The sequence below is a fragment of the Theropithecus gelada genome, chromosome 8, assembly GCF_003255815.1.
Source record: "Theropithecus gelada isolate Dixy chromosome 8, Tgel_1.0, whole genome shotgun sequence".
NCBI lineage: Eukaryota > Metazoa > Chordata > Mammalia > Primates > Cercopithecidae > Theropithecus > Theropithecus gelada.
This window is the reverse complement of record NC_037676.1, coordinates 11,573,049-11,593,743: the sequence shown is the minus strand read 5'-3', so window position 1 is coordinate 11,593,743 and position 20,695 is coordinate 11,573,049. Positions and strand designations below refer to the sequence as shown.

General features: G+C 44.1%; 1 protein-coding gene across 8 annotated transcripts in view; it reads left to right on the top strand.

The window, feature by feature from the left end:
* The window catches only part of DLC1 (DLC1 Rho GTPase activating protein), a 523,910-nt gene extending 503,565 nt beyond the window's left edge, over nt 1-20,345 (top strand). For all 8 annotated transcript variants that reach the window (XM_025393619.1, XM_025393613.1, XM_025393612.1 and 5 more), the window contains 11 exons: nt 492-555; nt 2,728-4,151; nt 4,907-5,083; nt 8,521-8,680; nt 8,795-8,993; nt 10,916-11,129; nt 12,306-12,420; nt 13,284-13,502; nt 15,028-15,245; nt 17,286-17,459; nt 17,819-20,345. In XM_025393619.1, the coding sequence (XP_025249404.1) occupies nt 523-555; nt 2,728-4,151; nt 4,907-5,083; nt 8,521-8,680; nt 8,795-8,993; nt 10,916-11,129; nt 12,306-12,420; nt 13,284-13,502; nt 15,028-15,245; nt 17,286-17,459; nt 17,819-17,939 (3,054 nt within the window). In that variant the 5' untranslated portion in view covers nt 492-522 and the 3' untranslated portion in view covers nt 17,940-20,345. The remainder of the gene's footprint in view (nt 1-491; nt 556-2,727; nt 4,152-4,906; nt 5,084-8,520; nt 8,681-8,794; nt 8,994-10,915; nt 11,130-12,305; nt 12,421-13,283; nt 13,503-15,027; nt 15,246-17,285; nt 17,460-17,818) is intronic.
* Nucleotides 20,346-20,695: the final 350 nt, after the last annotated feature.

The window sequence follows — 20,695 nt, the reverse complement described above, 5'->3', positions numbered from 1 at the left end:
GTTTTATTTTTATTTATTTATTTATTTTGAGATGGAGTCTCGCTCTGTCGCCCAGGCTGGAGTGCAGGGGCGCAATCTCTGCTCACTGAAAGCTCCGCCTCCTGGGTTCACGCCATTCTCCTGCCTCAGCCTCCCGAGTAGCTGGGACTACAGGTGCCCACCACCACGCCCGGCTTGTTTTTTTTTTTTTGTATTTTTAGTAGAGACAGGGTTTCACCATGTTAGCCAGGATGGTCTTGATCTCCTGACCTCGTGATCCACGCACCTCAGCCTCCCAAAGTGCTGGTAGTACAGGCGTGAGCCACCACGCCTGGCCAAGGTATTTTTAAATCACTCACTTTTTAAAGAAGTTTCTAATACTCCTCTAGGTGTTAGATTTTACTGAGTTCCAAGAAACTCCTTAGATATATGAATTGTTTAAAAACAGGTGTTTATCCACTTAGTAGAGAGTGGTTGCCTATCTTTGCTAACGTTATTTCTTTGCTCTATAGGCGTCTAAATACTTTAAACAAATGTGCGGTGATGAAGCTAGAAATTAGTCCTCATCGGAAACGAGTGAGTATACAAATTGTATAATAGAATGAGGGGGAAGGGGCAAACAAAAAAGTGAATGATGTGTTTTGTAATAGCTTTTGTTTCTCAAAGTCTTAGTTTCTCGTTCCGTAAGCATCTACATCTTGAATGGTATCATCTAGACTCAATAGCCTTATGTAGTTGAAGTCAATAGTTGCAACTAGCCCATTACATTATTTTATATATTATTTTTGACCTGATCACATCAGCTATGATTTTGCCTAACTCAATGTCTGTTACATAATAAAGGGATCATGCTTAAGGAATCTCAGTGGATTTTTGCATTGGTTATAGAGGAAATAAAGCTTATTTCCAACTCTTCTGTCTTCCCAAATATAACAATAACTGTGCTTCAAAGCTGTAGAGGTGAAAGTGAAGGCCGATTTGTGCAATATTGAAGAATAATAAGAGATTTGGAGGGAGGAAAGGAATTGGAGGAGGAAGAGGAGAAGGCAGGAAATCCCACACAGTTTAGTCAAATGGTGGTACAGAACCAAATTGGATGGTATTTTCTTCTGCACGTGAGTTGTGAAGACTTGTTATGAGATCTTACAAGAAGAGGTGGGTGTAGTACTGGGAGTAAGTGTCACAAATTAGAGTAAACAGGAATGAGTCTGGTCAAAGAACATATTTCTGACTTCCGGGTACAAATTTGAATTATGCCAGAGTCCCTGAGCTGCAAAAAGTTGCCTTCTTGGAGAGTCAAAGCTTTTAAACAAATGAACTAGAACCTCAGCACCCACTGAGCTGTGCAGAAGAGCCCTAGAAGCCAGCGCTCCATGCTTTCCACTCATTGTCCTGTGAAACTTGGGCCATGGGATATTTTCCACACCAGTGGAAAAGACATGTATCATACTGAATTGTGCCCTTTGATTCCTGCCGAAAAGGCCCAGATGCAATAGTCCGTGTGACAGCATATCCCTGAGACGTATACATAAATCGAGCATAACCAGCAAAGATGTTCCTTAGTGTTTATGAATACCGCAAGCTGTCAGAGCTGGGTATTTGTGAAACCTTGTTCAGTTGGCTGGAGCATGACTGAGGTTGAAACTTCACAGGTCAGCTGTGGCCTGAGCGCTAGCCCTCATGTCTGGTGGGGGAGGGGAAGAAAAGGTACTGGTAAGAGTCTCCAAAGCCCTGGTAGTGGACTGAAGCTGCATGATGACCCACCTTGATCCAGGGCCCCTTTATTCCAGTGGGAGACCTTATAAATTTTCAGTGTCTAGAGATTTGAGTTGCCACTCTTCTTAGTGTTTGAAAACTACCTTTTTAATTGCAAGAGGGAATATAAACATACACCAACAAAAGACCGCACAACGGAAGGCAGCCCAGAGGCAGTCCTGCTCACTGCTCACTTCAGTTCAGAATGTTTTGCATGCCTGGAATTTTCACCATCTCGGAAGTTTCCTCTGTGAGCAATTAAGGAACAGCCTGTAGATCCTAGAGTTTCCATAAAATAGTTCTTATTTAAACTTGCAGCATTTGGTCAGGTACTCCTCTGTTAAATTCTTTAAATACATCTTTGTTATTTAAAAAACAAAACAAAACAAAACACTGGGCACTGTGGCTCATGCCTGTAATCCCAACACTTTGGGAGGCCCATGTGGGAGGATCGCTTGAGGCCAGGAGTTTGAGACCAGCCTAGGCCAACATAATAAGATTCCTGCTCTCTACAAAAAATTTTAAAAAGAAAAAGAATATGTAAATGGGGCTGGGCACAGTAGCTCATCCCTGTCACCACAGCACTCTGGGAGGCACAGGTGGGAGGATCACTGGAGGTCAGCAGTTCAGAACCAACCTGGGCAATACCGCAAGACCCCATCTCTACCAAAAAAATAAAAATAAAAATAGCTGGGCATGTTGGCACTTGCCTGTAATCCCAGCTACTAGGGAGGCTGAAGTGGGAGGATCACTTGAGCCCTAGAATTTGAGGCTGCAGTAAGCTGTGATCATGCCACTGCACTCCAGCCTGTACAACAGAGTGAGACCCTATTTCTTAAAAAATTTAAAAAAAAAAAGCCTTTAAAATTAAAATTATAAAGTACAAGGGGAGAATTGACACTACTGGCATATTATGAGCAGCCTCCTGCTCATGCCCTGCTCCCTGCTGGCTGCCAGCCCCGGTGTGTGAATGGCTCCTTTCTGTCTTTGCAGAGTGACGATTCAGACGAGGATGAGCCTTGTGCCATCAGTGGCAAATGGACTTTCCAAAGGGACAGCAAGAGATGGTCCCGGCTTGAAGAGTTTGATGTCTTTTCTCCAAAACAAGACCCAGTCCCTGGGTCCCCAGACGACTCCCACCCGCAGGACGGCGCCAGCCCCGGAGGCACGCTGATGGACCGCGGCGAGCGCCAGGAGGTGTCTTCCGTCCGCAGCCTCAGCAGCACTGGCAGCCTCGCCAGCCACGCGCCCCCCAGCGAGGATGCTGCCACCCCCCGGACTAACTCCGTCATCAGCGTTTGCTCCTCCAGCAACTTGGCAGGCAATGACGACTCTTTCGGCAGCCTGCCGTCTCCCAAGGAACTGTCCAGCTTCAGCTTCAGCATGAAAGGCCACGAAAAAACTGCCAAGTCCAAGACGCGCAGTCTGCTGAAACGGATGGAGAGCCTGAAGCTCAAAGGCTCCCACCACAGCAAGCACAAAGCGCCTTCAAAGCTGGGGTTGATCATCAGCGGGCCCATCCTGCAAGAGGGGGTGGATGAGGAGAAGCTGAAGCAGCTCAACTGCGTGGAGATCTCCGCCCTCAACGGCAACCGCATCAACGTCCCCATGGTACGAAAGAGGAGCGTTTCCAACTCCACGCAGACCAGCAGCAGCAGCAGCCAGTCGGAGACCAGCAGCGCGGTCAGCACGCCCAGCCCTGTTACCAGGACCCGGAGCCTCAGTGCCTGCAACAAGCGGGTGGGCATGTACTTAGAGGGCTTCGATCCTTTCAATCAGTCAACATTTAACAACGTGGTGGAGCAGAACTTTAAGAACCGCGAGAGCTACCCAGAGGACACGGTGTTCTACATCCCTGAAGATCACAAGCCTGGCACTTTCCCCAAAGCTCTCACCAATGGCAGTTTCTCCCCCTCGGGGAATAACGGCTCTGTGAACTGGAGGACGGGAAGCTTCCACGGCCCTGGCCACATCAGCCTCAGGAGGGAAAACAGCAGCGACAACCCCAAGGAACTGAAGAGGCGCAATTCTTCCAGCTCCATGAGCAGCCGCCTGAGCATCTATGACAACGTGCCGGGCTCCATCCTCTACTCCAGTTCAGGGGACCTGGCAGATCTGGAGAATGAGGACATCTTCCCCGAGCTGGACGACATCCTGTACCACGTGAAGGGGATGCAGCGGATAGTCAATCAGTGGTCGGAGAAGTTTTCTGATGAGGGAGATTCGGACTCAGCCCTGGACTCGGTCTCTCCCTGCCCATCCTCTCCAAAACAGATACACCTGGATGTGGACAACGACCGAACCACACCCAGCGACCTGGACAGCACAGGCAACTCCCTGAATGAACCGGAAGAGCCCTCTGACATCCCGGAAAGGAGGGATTCTGGGGTTGGGGCTTCCCTAACCAGGTCCAACAGGTAACAGTTTTTCTCCTCTCTCCAGGTGTGAGGCACGGGGGTCAGAAAGAGATTGCCTGTGCTTGTTCTGTAGGAGAAAATGGGATTAAGTCTGGCATTCTTAGCCATGTCCATTCCTAAGGAAGGTGTCAGACCAGGAAGCACCAAAATTCAAAAAATGGATGTGATTGAATGGGTATGGAGTTCCGGTTGGGGAAGATGAAAAAAGTTCTGGAGATGGTTGATAGAGATGGTCACACAATGAGAATGAACTTGGTGCCACTCAACTGCACACTTAAAAATGGTGAAAACGGTACACTTTATATTGTGTATATTTTCCCATAATGAGGATTAAAGCGTGGAATAGAAATCAAGTCCTTTCAGTTCCTAAGATAAGATGCCAGCAAGCAGCCCATTGCTAATGTTGCTTCTATCTATTAAAAAGCCTTTGGGCCAGGCACAGTGGCTCACTGTAATCCAATACTTTGGGAGGCCAAGGTGGGAGGATCACTTGAGGCCAAGAGTTTGAGACCAGGCTGGGCACCATAGGTAGATTCCGTCTCTACAAAAAATAAAAAAATGAGCCAGACATGGTGGCACAGGCCTGCAGTCCTGGCTACTCAGGAGGCTGAGGCAGGAGGATCACTTGAGCCCAGGAGTTCAAGGCTGCAGTGAGCTCTGATGGCACCACTGCCTGGGCAACAGAGCAAGAAAAAAATCAAATAAAATCAAATAAAAAGCCTTTACACTCACTTTTCTCTCCACTTCTCCCGCAGGCACCGACTGAGATGGCACAGTTTCCAGAGCTCACATCGGCCAAGCCTCAACTCTGTATCACTACAGATTAACTGCCAGTCTGTGGCCCAGATGAACCTGCTGCAGAAATACTCACTCCTAAAGCTAACAGCCCTGCTGGAGAAATACACACCTTCTAACAAGCATGGTTTTAGCTGGTAAGAGTTTAAATGATCAGTCAACTGTCCTTGAAAGATATTTTTGGGGCCGGGCGCGGTGGCTCACGCCTGTAATCCCAGCACTTTGGGAGGCTGAGGTGTGCGGATCGTGAGGTCAGGATATCGAGACCTTCCTGGCTAACACAGTAAAACCCCAACTCTACTAAAAATACAAAAAATCAGCCAGGTGTGGTGGCGGGCACCTGTAATCCCAGCTACTCGGGAGGCTGAGGCAGGAGAATGGCGTGAACCCGGGAGGCGGAGCTTTCAGTGAGCCGAGATCGCGCCACTGCACTCCAGCCTGGGCAACAGAGCGAGACTGTGTCTCAAAAAAAAAGATATTTTTGGTCACCTCCTTGAGGTTGTCCCCACAGTAAAAATATGACACTAATCACTCTCTCTGCATTTTGTTTTGTTTTGTTTTTTGGTTTTTTGGTTTTTTTGTTTGTTTGTTTTTGAGACAGGGTCTTGCTCTGTCACCTAGGCTGGAGTGCAGTGCAGTGGTACAATCTTGGCTCACTGCCACCTTGACTTCCTGGGCTCAAGCGATTCTCCCACTTCAGGCTCCAGAGTGGCTGGACTCCCGAGTAGGTGGTCCTACAGTCGCTCTCCACCACACCTGGCTAGTTTTTTGTTTTTTGTTTCTTGTTTTGTTTTGTTTTCTTCTGTTTTGTAGAGATGCAGTTTCACCATGTTAACTAGGCTGGTCTCGAATTCCTGGGCTCAAGAGATCCACCCACCTTGGCCTCCCAAGTTGCTGGAATTACAGGTGTAAGCTGCCACGCCAGCCACTCTCTATATTCTTGAGGCCACATTTGATATTGTTGAAGCCAGTGGAGTCTTAGGAAATTATCAGCGTGGGTTAGTTGATTAAGTTTTCAGCTCTCTGAGTGACAGATTGCCAATTGATGGAGAGAGAATGCATTACTCTTGCATCATATGGTATAGGCACCTTCTTTCCAATATTAGGAATAATCCACTATAAGTAAATATATGCACAGTATCAGATCATATTTTTGGACAGAAGAAAAGAAAAACATTAAGATTTAATGAGACTGTCTTTGAAATTCTTGATTTACAGTACCTGGTCTTATAACCCTATTCATGCCTTTTTGTAGAAATCATTTTGTGCCGGGTGTGGTGGCTCATGCCTATAATACCAGCATTTTGGGATTCTGAGGCAGGTGGATCACATGAGGCCAGGAGTTTGAGACCAGCCTGGCCAACATGGTGAAACCCCATCTCTACTAAAATACAAAAATTAGCTGGGCATGGTGGCACTCAGGAAGTCGAGACGTGAGAATCCCTTGAACCCAGGAGGTGGAGGTTGCAGTGAGCCCCAAGATAAGGCTACTGTACTCCATCCTGGGTGACAGAGTAAGACTCTGTCTCAAAAAAAAAGAAAAAAAGAAAAAATCATTTTGGACGCAATGCAAATATTTGTAGCATCATTAAAAAATCTACCTGTGCTAAAGATTTCAGGTTACTTTTTTTCTAGCAAAGACTCTCAAACAGTGAATAATTATTTTAAGGAATTCACTACTCTAACATATTATAGACGCAAATGTAGAGATGAAATGCATTGTACAAATTGTTTATACTTACTTTGAAAAATATAGCTCCTTAGTGTATAGAATGTGAGGGGTAGGCTATAAGGCTAGATGAGTCATCTAGCCTAATCTGGGTACATCTTAATTTTTCTGCTGTCAGTGCAAAGCAGAGAAATGTTTCTAGATTGACGTCTCAGCGCATTTTTCAGTGTCAGCTGGGAATCCTTAAGTCTTTTCAGTAATCTGAGTGTTCATTATCCAGTTGCACAACTACTGTATTTGATAAAAATAGAGAAGCCACCCATTTTATTAGTAGCACACTGTAGCAAACCCAAGTTACTTGAGAAAGTCGGCGAAGTAAGGAAACTGTTCTGTCTTCAGCTCCTCCTCTCCTTAGGACTCATAGTGGGTTTAACTTCAGCATCAAAGCACCTCCTGTTCAAAGGCTGTTATTATGTGAGCCTTGCTAAATACAGAAGTTGTTTGTTCTGAATGACAGAAATAAGTATTGACCGGTTTATCCTCACATGCTTCAGATTCTCGGTGGGGATCGTAATGTGTTCTTTTCACATTCCGCCGTCGGGCTTTTCTCCCCCGACAAAGCGAGCATTATGCACACTTATAGCCGTGATACCATATACTTAACTGTATGGAAATACAAACTTAACTCTGCTCTTTCATTTTACCTTTCCTGGAGCTATAAACAGTAACATGCCATGGCCGCTGGTGAGCATTCAAAAAGCAAAACGGTCTGTCTTTTCTGGAGTTCCTCTGTGCTTAGAGTAATATTTTCCCTGCTGGCTATTTAAAACTGCATGTTTTAGATTCTCATTTCTGAGTTGCCCACCCCCATCCCACCAAAACCTCAAGAATCTGAAAGTCCATAATACTTCTTGAGTTCTGGTCAGCGTTTCCAGTGACTCAAAACTAACTGTAAAAACCTCACATGGTGGGATCTGTGGAGCAGGGAGGAATCCTACACAAGGTTCTTTTCCTGTTTGGCCTTGCCCTTTCGGGTCCTGTTCAGAGAGGTCATTTGGAGAGCTGGAATTTCTGCTTGACAGCCTGAAATGCATGACATGGGTTTCCTGCTGTTGCATATACTGCTGGGGTGGACCTGGTTTCAGGACACCAGAGAGCCTGGGGTCGGCTCACAAAACCCCCATTGTTCCTTTTCCATCTTCCTTTAGAAACCTAAAAATGTAATGTTTTGCGGGTCATCAGCAGGAGAATTTATTTTGACTTCAGGTCATTCACTGTTGAGCTCTGGAGTTGGCTGTCATTGTGTTAGGCTCTCATTGCTGTTTTCCCATCCTGTATTACGTGCATCTTTTGACCCTAAATGCTTTGGATCTCATCAAGAACTCAGAAGTGATTCTTATCCTTTTGTCAAGACAAAAGAGACCTTGTTTTTCACACTCTATCAGAAGCACCTCATTAGGATATTATACGTTGTTTTCTGCTTGTTCCTTCCTATACCGCCCTTCTATGAGGAAATCCATCAGCTTCCTTAAGACTGTAGACTCCAATTCTCCAGGTTCAAGGTGGAAGGACACTCCCAACTGAGGAAATGAGACTGAACCTCACAACCCCAGCTCTTAGAAGATCTAGAACAGCCTGTCCAGGAGAACTGTCTGGAGGATAGGAACATTCTTTATCTGCACAAGCCAATACAGTAGGTACTGAGCACAAAAGGCGAAGGAGCATCTGAAGTATGGCCAGAGCCACTGGGGAACTGAACTTGTCATTTTGTTTAATTTAAATTTAAGTAGCCACCATATTAGCACAGATCTGGAGCCCACAGGGTTTACCTGCAGAAGTGGACAAGTGTAGACAGACAAGCGAACATGTCTCCCCCGACACCACCATCTCTGTGTTCTTTAACAGGGCCATGCCCAAGTTCATGAAGAGGATCAAGGTTCCAGACTACAAGGACCGGAGTGTGTTCGGGGTCCCACTGACGGTCAACGTGCAGCGCACAGGACAGCCGTTGCCTCAGAGCATCCAGCAGGCCATGCGATACCTCCGGAACCATTGTTTGGATCAGGTGAGAGTGCTGCCTGTGGGTCCGCACACTCAGGGGAGCTCGGATTACGTGCAGCTTCTTCTAGTTGTGCGTCCATGTGAACGTACCCCACACTTAGTGTTGCTCTTCCGACAGGTTGGGCTCTTCAGAAAATCGGGGGTCAAGTCCCGGATTCAGGCTCTGCGCCAGATGAATGAAGGTGCCATAGACTGTGTCAACTACGAAGGACAGTCTGCTTATGACGTGGCAGACATGCTGAAGCAGTATTTTCGAGATCTTCCTGAGCCACTAATGACGAACAAACTCTCGGAAACCTTTCTACAGATCTACCAATGTGAGTGTCCTTTGATCTTAAGATTGTTGGCGTCGGGGAAAAATAGGACCCACTGAAGCTTGTAGCTTCCTTAATAGCATTCTTTTTTTTTGAGATGGAGTCTCGCTCTGTCACCCAGACTGGAGTGCAGTGGCGTGACCTCGGCTCACTGCAACCTCTGCCTGCCAGGTTCAAGCAATTCTCCCACCTCAGCCTCCCAAGTAGCTGGGACTACAGGTGGGCGCCACTGCATCTGGCTAATTTTTGTATTTTTAGTAGAGACGGGGTTTCACCATGTGGGCCAGAAAGGTCTCGAATTCCTGACCTCAAGTGATCCTCCCACCTCGGCCTCCCAAAGTGCTAGGATTACAGGTGTGAGCCACCATGCCTGGCCTTGATAGCGTTCTTTTGACAAGAGGGTCTGCATGGTGACCTCTTGGAAACCCATGTCATCACTTTCTTCCTTGCCTCCTTGTTTGTGGAACAGGTTTCTGTATAGTTACTGAATGATGCGAAAATAAATTTCCCAGTCTCTAATGACTGATGCAACTGTATGTTTTTACCAGCAGATCCAAGTTAGGCTTTCATTCGTTTCTAGAACAGTGTTATCTGAGCACTCAGATAAAGATCAGGTACCAAGATCTCTTTCTCTCTCCACCTTGTCTACAGAAATTTCAGTTGCTTCACCTCCCTCTTGCTGGGCTGTTGGATTTAAAATTTCACAGGTCTGTGTGTTTTATCTTGCTGTAAAATGAATACATCATCTTTTTCTGTGATTCATCTCAGTTTCTGCCAGAAATACTTGGGAAAACAATACCCATGCCCTTCTTACTTTTATGTAAAGCTTAAAGAAAACAGTTGTCTAAATTAATGATCAAGATCAGGATTATGGCTTTTACAGCCTTGTGTTTTTCTTGGCTCAGTGTGGTATCACAGCAATGTAATTTAAAAGCAGCCTCTCTTAGCGCTCGAATTGTCTCTAGGACTGGCACAGTGGACTTCATTTTATGAGAAATGGAGCTGGTCTGGATTATTTCATTAGTTATTTCATCCTTTCATATTTTATAAAAACACAGGTCACATTTTCCTTGCCAAGGTATTTGTTATGTGTTGTAACCATGGAGCTGTTTAATCAGTTTGTCCTATGGAGCTACATTTGAGTGACTTGATTTTTCCACCACACGCTCTTTTAAAGAGTTGTCTGTTCAAGGAGACCTGAAGATTGGGATCAGCATTTTCTACATGTAGATTGTTTATGGGTTTATTTGCATTTTTATGTATTTGCATATTCATATGCATTTTTATAACAGCCTCTCAAGCATGCTTTCTAAAAACTTAAGATATTACTAATTCAATGTATTCTATGTATTAATTAAACTGAATATTTTCAGTTCAGAACTGAATGTTTTTAGCGGCTTACTTTTCCCATTTCAAGAATGAACAAATCAGTTAAACTCATGAAAATCTCCAGAGATACTGAACATTTTGTATTCAAGGCTGAGAGATCTCCGTTCTTACGCTCTTGTACATATTTCAGATAAGATTTTTCGTCGACACTAAACAAAAGTGTATAGTGTTTTCAGTAATTGAGATTGGTAAATTAGGGATTTTTTTTTTCCTCATGCTTCGTTTAGAAAAAACTGTTCTGTCAACTAAAAGAACAGGCATCCTCTAGAGCCGAACTCTGAGGTGGATTTAAGAGTGTTTGGGTATCGTGGGTGTTTAAAATTTTTTTCACTCCTTCACGAGGCAGGAAATACTTGAGGGTAGTGACGCCAGTGGCAATTCATAACTTTTACCGTATTAACCTCTAGTACAGTTTCTACAAGTGCTTGTTCAGTACTGGGCTGAGGTATTTGATGCCGATATTTGCTTTGGGACATTTCCTTGCAATATCCATGCAAATTCACCAAGCTGATGGGGAAAATGCTGGTGTCATGCAGATGTACCCAAGGACCAGCGCCTGCAGGCCATCAAGGCTGCCATCATGCTGCTGCCTGACGAGAACCGGGAGGTTCTGCAGACCCTGCTTTATTTCTTGAGCGATGTCACAGCAGCCGTAAAAGAAAACCAGATGACCCCAACCAACCTGGCCGTGTGCTTAGCGCCTTCCCTCTTCCATCTCAACACCCTGAAGAGAGAGAATTCCTCTCCCAGGTACGGGCTGCATGGGAGATGCGTACACAGAGGGGGCAGCCTGCATTCTTCTAGGACTCTCTGTATTTGTGGTTTTGTGGGAGTCTTTCCCGAAACAAGGAGGAAAGTTAGACCACTGTATTAGTCCATTCTCACACTGCTAATAAAGACATGCCTGAGACTGGTCTACTGGTGTCCATGAGAAAACAGTCTCACAGGACTTACCCCCCACAGACTAAATCCATCCAACTGATCCTTTTCCTCAGCTCTAAAGGAACTTGAAAAGTATTTCTTAGCTAGAGGCCTGGGGTCTAGTTATGCTAGTGAAGGTTAGGTTGCTTTTGAAAGTCGTACAGTGTTTAAATGTATGTTTCAATAGTTCTTTCTGAGACGGCGTCTCGCTCTGTCGCCTAGGCTGGAGTGCAGTGGTGCAGTCTCAGCTCACTGCAACCTCTGCCTCCCAAGTTCAAGCCATTCTCCTGCCTCAGCCTCCCGAGTAGCCGGCACTACAGGCATGCGCTACCATGCCTGGCTAATTTTTGTATTTTTAGTAAAGACGGGGTTTCACCATGTTGGCCAGGCTGGTCTTGAGCTCCTGACTTCATGATCCACCTGCCTCAGCCTCCAAAAGTGCTGGGATTACGGCATGAGCCACTGTGCCTGGCCACATTTAAATAATTCTTAAAGTTGACTGGGGCAATCCAACTGTAATGGGATACAGAACTAGAAATGAGTAGAGGAGAGAGATCAAATAAGATGAAGACAAAAGCTCAAGGAAACAATGGACTTAGCCCTCACCTGTGGGAGGGGGCCTGTGTATTCAGGCAGGTAAAGACAGTGACACCGTTTACTCCAACTCCCAGGGACTCCTTTCCCACACTTCTCAGAAGCTGCTGCCCTACCATGCAAACACAGCCCCTCCAAGCTGCCCTGTTCCCAATAGGAAGCTATTTAATAAAATGGTTTTAATCACCTTGATTTCATCAAAAGCATATCTCTTTAATGTGTTTTGTGTGTTGTTGACAAAACTCTGAGATACTCTGGTGAGCAAAGTAAAAACACTCTTAATGAATTTAACAGTAAACAGGTTCCAGTGAAAAAATTTTTTTCTCTTTTCTTTGGGTTTCCTGGAATAATACCTGCATGAAAAATACAGAAATATTTGAACTGTTCCCCTCCTGTATTTCTTCTATCTAGGGTAATGCAAAGAAAACAAAGTTTGGGCAAACCAGATCAGAAAGATTTGAATGAAAACCTAGCTGCCACTCAAGGGCTGGCCCATATGATCGCCGAGTGCAAGAAGCTTTTCCAGGTAAGGAATTGAGAAGCTTGGCTCCTTTATTAAGGATAATGTGAATAGGTACGAAGTCTTAGGCTTGATACTTGTTCATGTCTTACCTGAAGACCTTTTCCACAGCTGGAGATGGTATAAATAGCCGAGAATGTCTTATTTACATATATTATAATGTATCAGCTAGAGTTAATTATGCTTAATGAAATTGTCCCTTTAGTTAGAAAGGAAAAGCAGCCAGGCGTTGTGGCTCACGCCTGTAATTCTAACACTTTGGGAGACTGAGGCTGGTGGATCACGTGAGCTCGGTAGTTCAAGACCAACCTAGGCAACATGATGAGACCTCATCTCTACAAAAAAAAATTTTAAAATGAGCCGGGCATGGTGGTGTGCACCTGTAGTCTCAGCTACTTGGGAGGCTGAGATGGGAGAATCACCTGAGCCCAGGGAGATGGAGGTTGCAGTGAGCCAAGATTCTGCCGTTGCACTCCAGGCTGGGTAACAGAATGAGACTCTGCCTCAAAAAAAAAAAAAAAAAGAAAAAGGCAAAGAAAAAAAAGGCAACCAATTATCTGGAATTAAACTTCTGTATCCACTTCTGTATCTGAAAAACCTGCTTTGATCAATGTAATTCACTCCCCCTACTCTAACTTTCCAAAGAAGACCTTACATGGGAATAAGATTTCAGATACATTTATGGAGGTGATCTATTCATATCCTCATGGTACCACGTGAGGTCAGCATTATAGCCCACCTCTGGCAGAAAGATGCCTGCGCTGCTTTAAGGACCAGGCCACTGTTCCTGCCCAGCCTTTTCCACTGATGGGCGTTCAGATTGAGTACAGGTGGACTCACCTCCTTTCTGTCTGTCATGTTCCGCACAGGTTCCCGAGGAAATGAGCCGATGTCGTAATTCCTATACTGAACAAGAGCTGAAGCCCCTCACTCTGGAGGCACTCGGGCACCTGGGAAATGATGACTCAGCTGACTACCAACACTTCCTCCAGGACTGTGTGGATGGCCTGTTTAAAGAAGTCAAAGAGAAGTTTAAAGGCTGGGTCAGCTACTCCACTTCGGAGCAGGCTGAGCTGTCCTATAAGAAGGTAAGGCTAGTTCGGTCTAGGCGTCGAGGCTTGGGTCCATCAGAGATAACATGCTTTTGCCAACTAATCTCTCTGGGGATCTGTAGCCCACACCCTCTCTTGTAGAGCTGGGCACCCGGGTGAGTCAGATCCCCCTGGTGAGAGTGGAAACCGGGCAAAGGAAGAGTAATTTTCATCCCGTGTAACACTTGGGAGAGGATTTCAACTATTTCTAATGAAGTCCTTTGGCTCTACAGAATCACACTAGACTTCCCTGGAATGTTTTGCTAATGGCATTGAGCTGTGGAACATCCTATGACACGCTTCGATTTTTCCATAATTTGGTCAGAAACACTTTGCACTCTTCTCTGTTCTTACTGTTCTCTTGGCCCTTTAATGAGCAGGGATCCTTAGGGGGAAATTAATTCCAGTTAGGACTAGTAAACCTCTTGAGGGCAGAGGCATCTCGTAAGGCTCGGCAGGATAGGTCCATCGGAAGTATATGTTGATGCTGCCTCTACCATCTTGAAAATACATAAACAATGGGAGTAGGCTGGGTGGCCTTGCAAGCTTTGGAAATGAGTGCAATTGATTGATTTTTGATTTTTGATTTTTTTTTTGAGATGGAGTCTTGCTCTGTCGCCCAAGCTGGAGTGCAGTGGCGCCATACCGGCTCACTGCAACCTCTGCCTCCCAGGTTCAAGCGATTCTCCTGCCTCAGCCTCCCAAGTAGCTGGGACTGCAGGCACCCGCCACCATGCCTGGCTAATTTTTGTATTTTTAGTAGAAAAGATGGGGTTTCACCATATTGGCCAGGCTGGTCTCGAACTCCTGACCTTGTGATCTGCCCATCTTCGCCTCCCAAAGTGCTGGGATTATAGGCGTGAACCACCACGCCCGGCCAGTGACTGATATTTCTTTATTGCATGCACCCTGATACAGGTCCCAGAAAAACAAAACAAATGTCATAATTTGTTTTGTTTTGTTTTTTTTGTTTTGAAATGGAGTTTCATTCTTATCACCCAGGCTGGAGTGCAGTGGTGTGATCTCGGCTCACTGCAAAATCCGCCTCCTAGGTTCAAGTGATTCTCCTTTCTCAGCCTCCCGAGTACTTGCACTTACAGGTGCCTGCCACCACGCCTGGCCAATTTTTGTATTTATAGTAGAGACAGGGTTACACCATGTTGACCAGGCCGGTCTTGAACTCCTGACCTCAGATGATCCACCCGCCTCAGCCTCCCAAAGTGCTGGGATTATAGAAATAAGCCACAGCGCCCAGTCCAAATGTCATAATTTTGACCAGAGTTGACAACAGCTTTTGTTCACTTTCTGGCTTGCTCTTAAAGCCTAGGGATAGCAGCCTATTTAAGTCATAGATTTATTAGCCCTCCAATATTTATATATTGATTATATTGTTTATATGATTTATATAATCAATTAACATTGATTATATGTGACTAAAATTGTTAGTCTACCTAACAATTTGACTTCAAAAACTAGGTGTGTACGGATTGCCTTGGCACTGAGAAATATATCCTCTTTCCAGGTGAGCGAAGGACCCCCTCTGAGGCTTTGGAGGTCAACCATTGAAGTCCCTGCTGTGCCAGAGGAAATCTTAAAGCGCCTACTTAAAGAACAGCACCTCTGGGATGTAGACCTGTTGGATTCAAAAGTGATTGAAATTCTGGACAGCCAAACTGAAATTTACCAGTATGTCCAAAACAGTATGGCACCTCATCCTGCTCGAGACTATGTTGTTTTAAGGTGAGCACTTCCAAATTGTTTTCTTGTGACAAGGATGACTCCATATATGAACCAAGCCTATATGTCACTGATCTTACAAGATGGTATAATTATTTAAAGTAGAGGCCAGGCATATGATGGCTCACACCTGTAATCCCAGCACTTTGGGAGGCCAAGACAGGAGGATCACTTGAGGCCAGGAGTTCAAGACCAGCCCGGGCAATATAGCAAGACCCTATCTCCGCAAAAAATTTTTAAAAATTAGCTAGATGTTGTGGTGCATGCCTGTAGTCTTAGCTACTCGGGAGGCTGAGGCAGGAGGATCTCTTGAGCCAGGAATTTGAGGCTGCAGTGAGCTGTGAGTATGCCACTGTACTGCAGCCTGGGCAACAGAGCAAGACTTTGTTTCTAAATAAACAGAACAAAACATATGCCTCCAGAAAAGTAGTGAACACCTTCAAATGTGGAAAACAGATCTACATTTATTCTAGCAATGTGTTCCTCACTGAGAATGGCTTGAACTCCTTGGTAACTGAGCTCGGAAAGAGAGGCGCCTTCCAATGAATATGCTCATTGGTAGCAGATTTTTGCCCCTTTTAGGATAGATTTTCTTGTCAGAAACAGCTAGTGAATGAATAAGCCAGGAAATAACATTTGAGTCCCAAGGGAGATGTGGTTAAGGCTGATTTATGTGTAATTCATAAATTCTCTTGAGATATTACTGAAAGAAGAATTCCAAAAATCTTTGAGGAAATGTCATGTTGGAAGTCCAGACCTTTTCAAACAGCCAGTGCTCCTTTAGGTGTCTGTGTTCCAAGACATTTGTGAAATAGAAAAAATGGTTTTAAGCTACACTTCAAATTGGCTCTTTTTTCAAAGAGGAGACTGTCTGAGCATATAAACCCTCTGTAACAACGACTCTGTACAGAGTTCCTCATTCGGGAATCCTTGTATAGTGTCTTCGTGCATATAATACTAATACTGCTCTAACAGAATGTCACAGACCGGGCAATTTATAATGAACAGATATTTATTTGGCTCTTGGTTCTAAAGGCTGGGAAGTCCAAGATCAAGGAGTTGCATCCGGTTGTTTGTTTGTTTGTTTGTTTGTTTGTTTGATTTGGGGACATGGTTTCATTCTGTCACCCATGCTAGGGTGCAGTGGCAAGCTCATGGCTCACTGAAGCCTTCACCTCCCAGGCTCAAGCAATCCTCCCCCCTCAGCCTCCCCAGTAGTTGGTACTACAGGCATGTGCCACCATGCCTGGCTAACTTGTTGATTGTTTCTGGTGGTGACATGGTTTCACCATCTTGTCCAGGCTGGTCTCAAACTCCTGGGCTCAAGCGATCCTCCTACCTCAACCTCCCAAAGTGCCAGGATTTCAGGCATGAACCACCATGCCCAGCCTAGTGAGGGTCTTCTTACTGTGTCCTCCCATAGTGGAAGGGCAAAGAGAGGGCAAGGGAGAGCAAAAGAGAAAATGTGCAGCTTTAAGCCATTTTTATTTATATATTTATTTATTTTGAGATAGAGGGTCTCACTTTGTTGCCCAAGTTTGAGTACAGTGGCATGATTACAGCTTAAGCAATCCTACCATCTCAGACCCCCAAGTAGCTGGGATTACAGGGGCACACCACCATGCCTGGCTAATATTTTTTATTTTTAGTAGAGATGAGGTCTCACTATGTTGCCCAGGCTGGTCTTGAACTCCTGGTCTCAAGCAATCCTCCCTCCCCAGCTTCCCAAAGTGCTGGGATTAAAGGCGTGAGCCACGGAACCCAGCCTCAAGCTCTTATAATTGCCATTAATCCAGCTCCCATTAGGCCCCACCTCCCAACACTGTTGTATTGGGGATTCAGTTTCCAGCACATGCTTTTTGGGGAACACATGTACACCATAGCAAGTAGCTTAGAGGATGCCATTTATCTAGGCCTGGGTCACACAGCACAGCCACTGAGCCTGACCCGTCACCCCACTGCAAATAGTGAAGAGTGAAGCATGATTTTAAACTTGGCTTCTATGAAATTGCATCATTTCCGCCTCTGGTTTTGTCTCTACAGAACCTGGAGGACTAATTTACCCAAAGGAGCGTGTGCCCTTTTACTGACCTCCGTGGATCACGATCGGGCTCCTGTGGTGGGTGTGAGGGTTAATGTACTCTTGTCCAGGTATTTGATTGAACCCTGTGGGCCAGGAAAATCCAAACTCACCTACATGTGCAGAGCTGACTTAAGGTATGTTCTGATTCCGATTTTTTTTATATGGTGAGGGTCACGAAGGAAATTCAGACTTTTTGTCTAATGCAAAGAATGCCTTAAATGAACACATCATTGTTTCCTGGTGACTTCATGAAGAGTGGTGTTTATACAGTAGCATTTCATGTTTGTTGGTCTTCCAGCGACCACTTCCTAATTTGGATCCCTTAGAAAATGTAGTTCTAAAGCAAAGCAAATATGGTAGCTCGGCCATGAATTCAAAGCCACAGGAACTGATAGATTTTATGCATTTGAACTAGCAAACAGACGTTTCTCATTTTATTTCCATGCTTTCTAACTTAAATGATTCATCTGCTTTTCTTTCTTTTCTCTGATAGGGGCCACATGCCAGAGTGGTACACAAAATCTTTTGGACATTTGTGTGCAGCTGAAGTTGTAAAGATCCGGGATTCCTTCAGTAACCAGAACACTGAAACCAAAGACACCAAATCTAGGTGATCACTGAAGCAAAGCAGCCGCTTCCACCACCAGGGTGTTTGTTTCTAGAACCTTGGCCAGTCCTTGAAGAATGGGTTCTGTGTCTAATCCTCAAACAAAGAAAACTACATGCTGGAGTGTAGGAATTGACTATAGCAATTTGATACATTTTTAAAGCTGCTTCCTGTTTGTTGAGGGTCTGTATTCATAGACCTTGACTGGAATATGTAAGACTGTGCAAAAAAAATGTATTTGTATTCTTATTCAAATTGCTTCTGAGAAGCAAAACTCTTTAAATACATTATGGAAGATAATGAAGATACTTCATTCTCTCGTGATATCGGTGTATGCGTACCTGTGTCGCTTTATTTGCAGTGTGCTGAGGGACTGGTGTATCCACTGGAATAGCTGGTACTCTTTGACGTGTTTTCTCACCAAGATGAGCAAAGAAAGGTTTGCACAGAGGAGTGTGAATGTGTGTTTGTTGCTGGTTGAATGGCAATAGATGTCTAAGATGGATTCAGTGTCTGGCACACTGAGACACCTCCAAGAAGGAGATTGATGCGTCAGGTTCAGTTTAACCTGGAATATCTGACTACCCATGAATCCACCCAGAAAGGGGGCCCAACACCCTTGTCTGTTTATGCTTTGTGGTTTTTTTTCCAAGTGACTAATCATATTCCTTCTCCACCAACCTCTTTTGTACTTTGATTGTAATAGATTGGCTCTGACACCCATTTCAAATGCAGTTTCTTTTTAGACCTGATTGCAAGTAGTGATGTAGTTTTAACCAGTATGGATTAGTTCAGGGATGAACTGCTCCCTCTGACCTTACTGGCTCTGATCCACAGGGTTTTGTTTTGTTTAAGTTGAGATGTAAAAACTGAACGTGATAACACTTACTCTTAAATCAAGCATCAAAACGTTTTCCCTGTTAGAATTCTTTGCATTTTTGTGTTTGTAACAGAAACGCTTTAAGACACTATGTTTGGGAATATAGGAAACTGTGTGGCCCAAGGAAATCCCTGTAAATTTAACCCACCTACGAAAGGCTTTTTCCCCCGCCTTTGGTTGTTAACGGCATTCCCGAAAGCCACATGTGTTTATTAATTGGGTTTGTTCTTATCAATAGGTTTTCTGGTTTTATGACTTTTTGTCTTATTTTATTTTTCCTACATTTCTTTCTTTTTTTTCCTTTAGAATGCCCTTGAAATATATTTAAGTGGTAATGAAAAATAGGAATCATAGTAAAAAACAACAAGAAAACCAACTCAAACCAGTGAAGTTTTTTAGAAGGGTGGTCTTTATTCAGGTTTTACTGTAATGGTAAGGATTGACTCAAGAGACAGTATTAGTAAATTTATTTTGTATGGATCAAAAGTGAATAATGTATGAATGAGAGTTGTAAGAAGGATTTTTATGTTGTTATAATGTAGTTACCATTTTCAGTGTTATTTCAAAGGTTCTTTGAAGAATTTCGGGGCAGGGGGTCAGATTAGAGTTTTAAAATTTGAGTATTTTGGATATCAGTGTTCCTCATGAAGATATACTTGGATATTCAATTTTGATGGCTTCCAGATTTGTAAGATTGTATGTTGTATATACCATTCTATTAAGAAACATGTCCACTGTGCTTTCAAACATAGATAAAGCATGATAAAGATTATTATTTAAGATATACTTGTATTTATACCTCAGATATTCTTTTGGGTTTTGTACCTCAAGGCTTTTTTCTCCTTATTGTAAATACACTTTACGTGAATACAGTCTAAGTGAAGAAAATAAATAAAAGGAAGAGGTTTATAACTTGCTCTATATCTGTACAGAATATAATCAATAAGTGCACTATTAAATGTTTAAAGTAAGGGAAAAGTCTGGGCTGCCTTCCTTAATATTGCATCTCACTCCCACCCTTAAAACCACACATTGCAAAGCATAGCATTTTAGCATCAGCTACAATCAAAAGAGTGATTTGCTGAAGGAAAAATCGGGCTGCAAATCATTCCAAGGCCAAACTGCAACTGAGCCACCCACTCCCAGCAGGAAACCCTGGTGAAGGTTCAGGAAGCACGGAGATTCTCTCCAAACAAAGGTCCAGTTAGGAAACGACGCTGAGAGGATGACAAGAACGTGCAACAGCAGAAAGATGCTCGCAAGCAGAGTCAGGCTCGCCGACGAATGCCACAAAAGGTCTCTTTCCCACTATTTAATTTGACAAGAGAAAAATTTGAAGGATATGAACATTTTCAAGAACTCTGCTGAGGTCAATTAGAGCGCCATCACAACTTATTTGTGTGACTAATTGTCTAGATTGTAAGCTCTTTGAGGGCAGGGCTTGTCTCCTACACATCTTTATAATCCCCTGCAGCAGCTTTCAGTATTTTGTACTTGTAGGCACCTAATAAATTTATTATTTGCTAAACTGAACTGATTGGATTAGCTTGTTATTGCAAAGGGAAGAGCATCTAGGATCCCGATCATCTTAAAGCCTCCTTTTCATTCATTGCTGATTTTCAGATGACAGAGACTGGAAATTGTCCAACTTCATGGGATCTTAAGTTTTAAACTGAAAAAGACAAATTATTTAACCTGATGGAGACTTAAATTTAAACCGATGAAGGTGACATAGATTATATAGATACTATGGCTACTGATTTTAAACAGGTTGTGATGGCATTTTAACAAATCACATGTCTCACAATGTGATGTCTATCTTTTCCGAAGAGGTTGTATTTCAACAAATATTTACTTTGGGCATAGAAAAAGGTCGGGGGTGG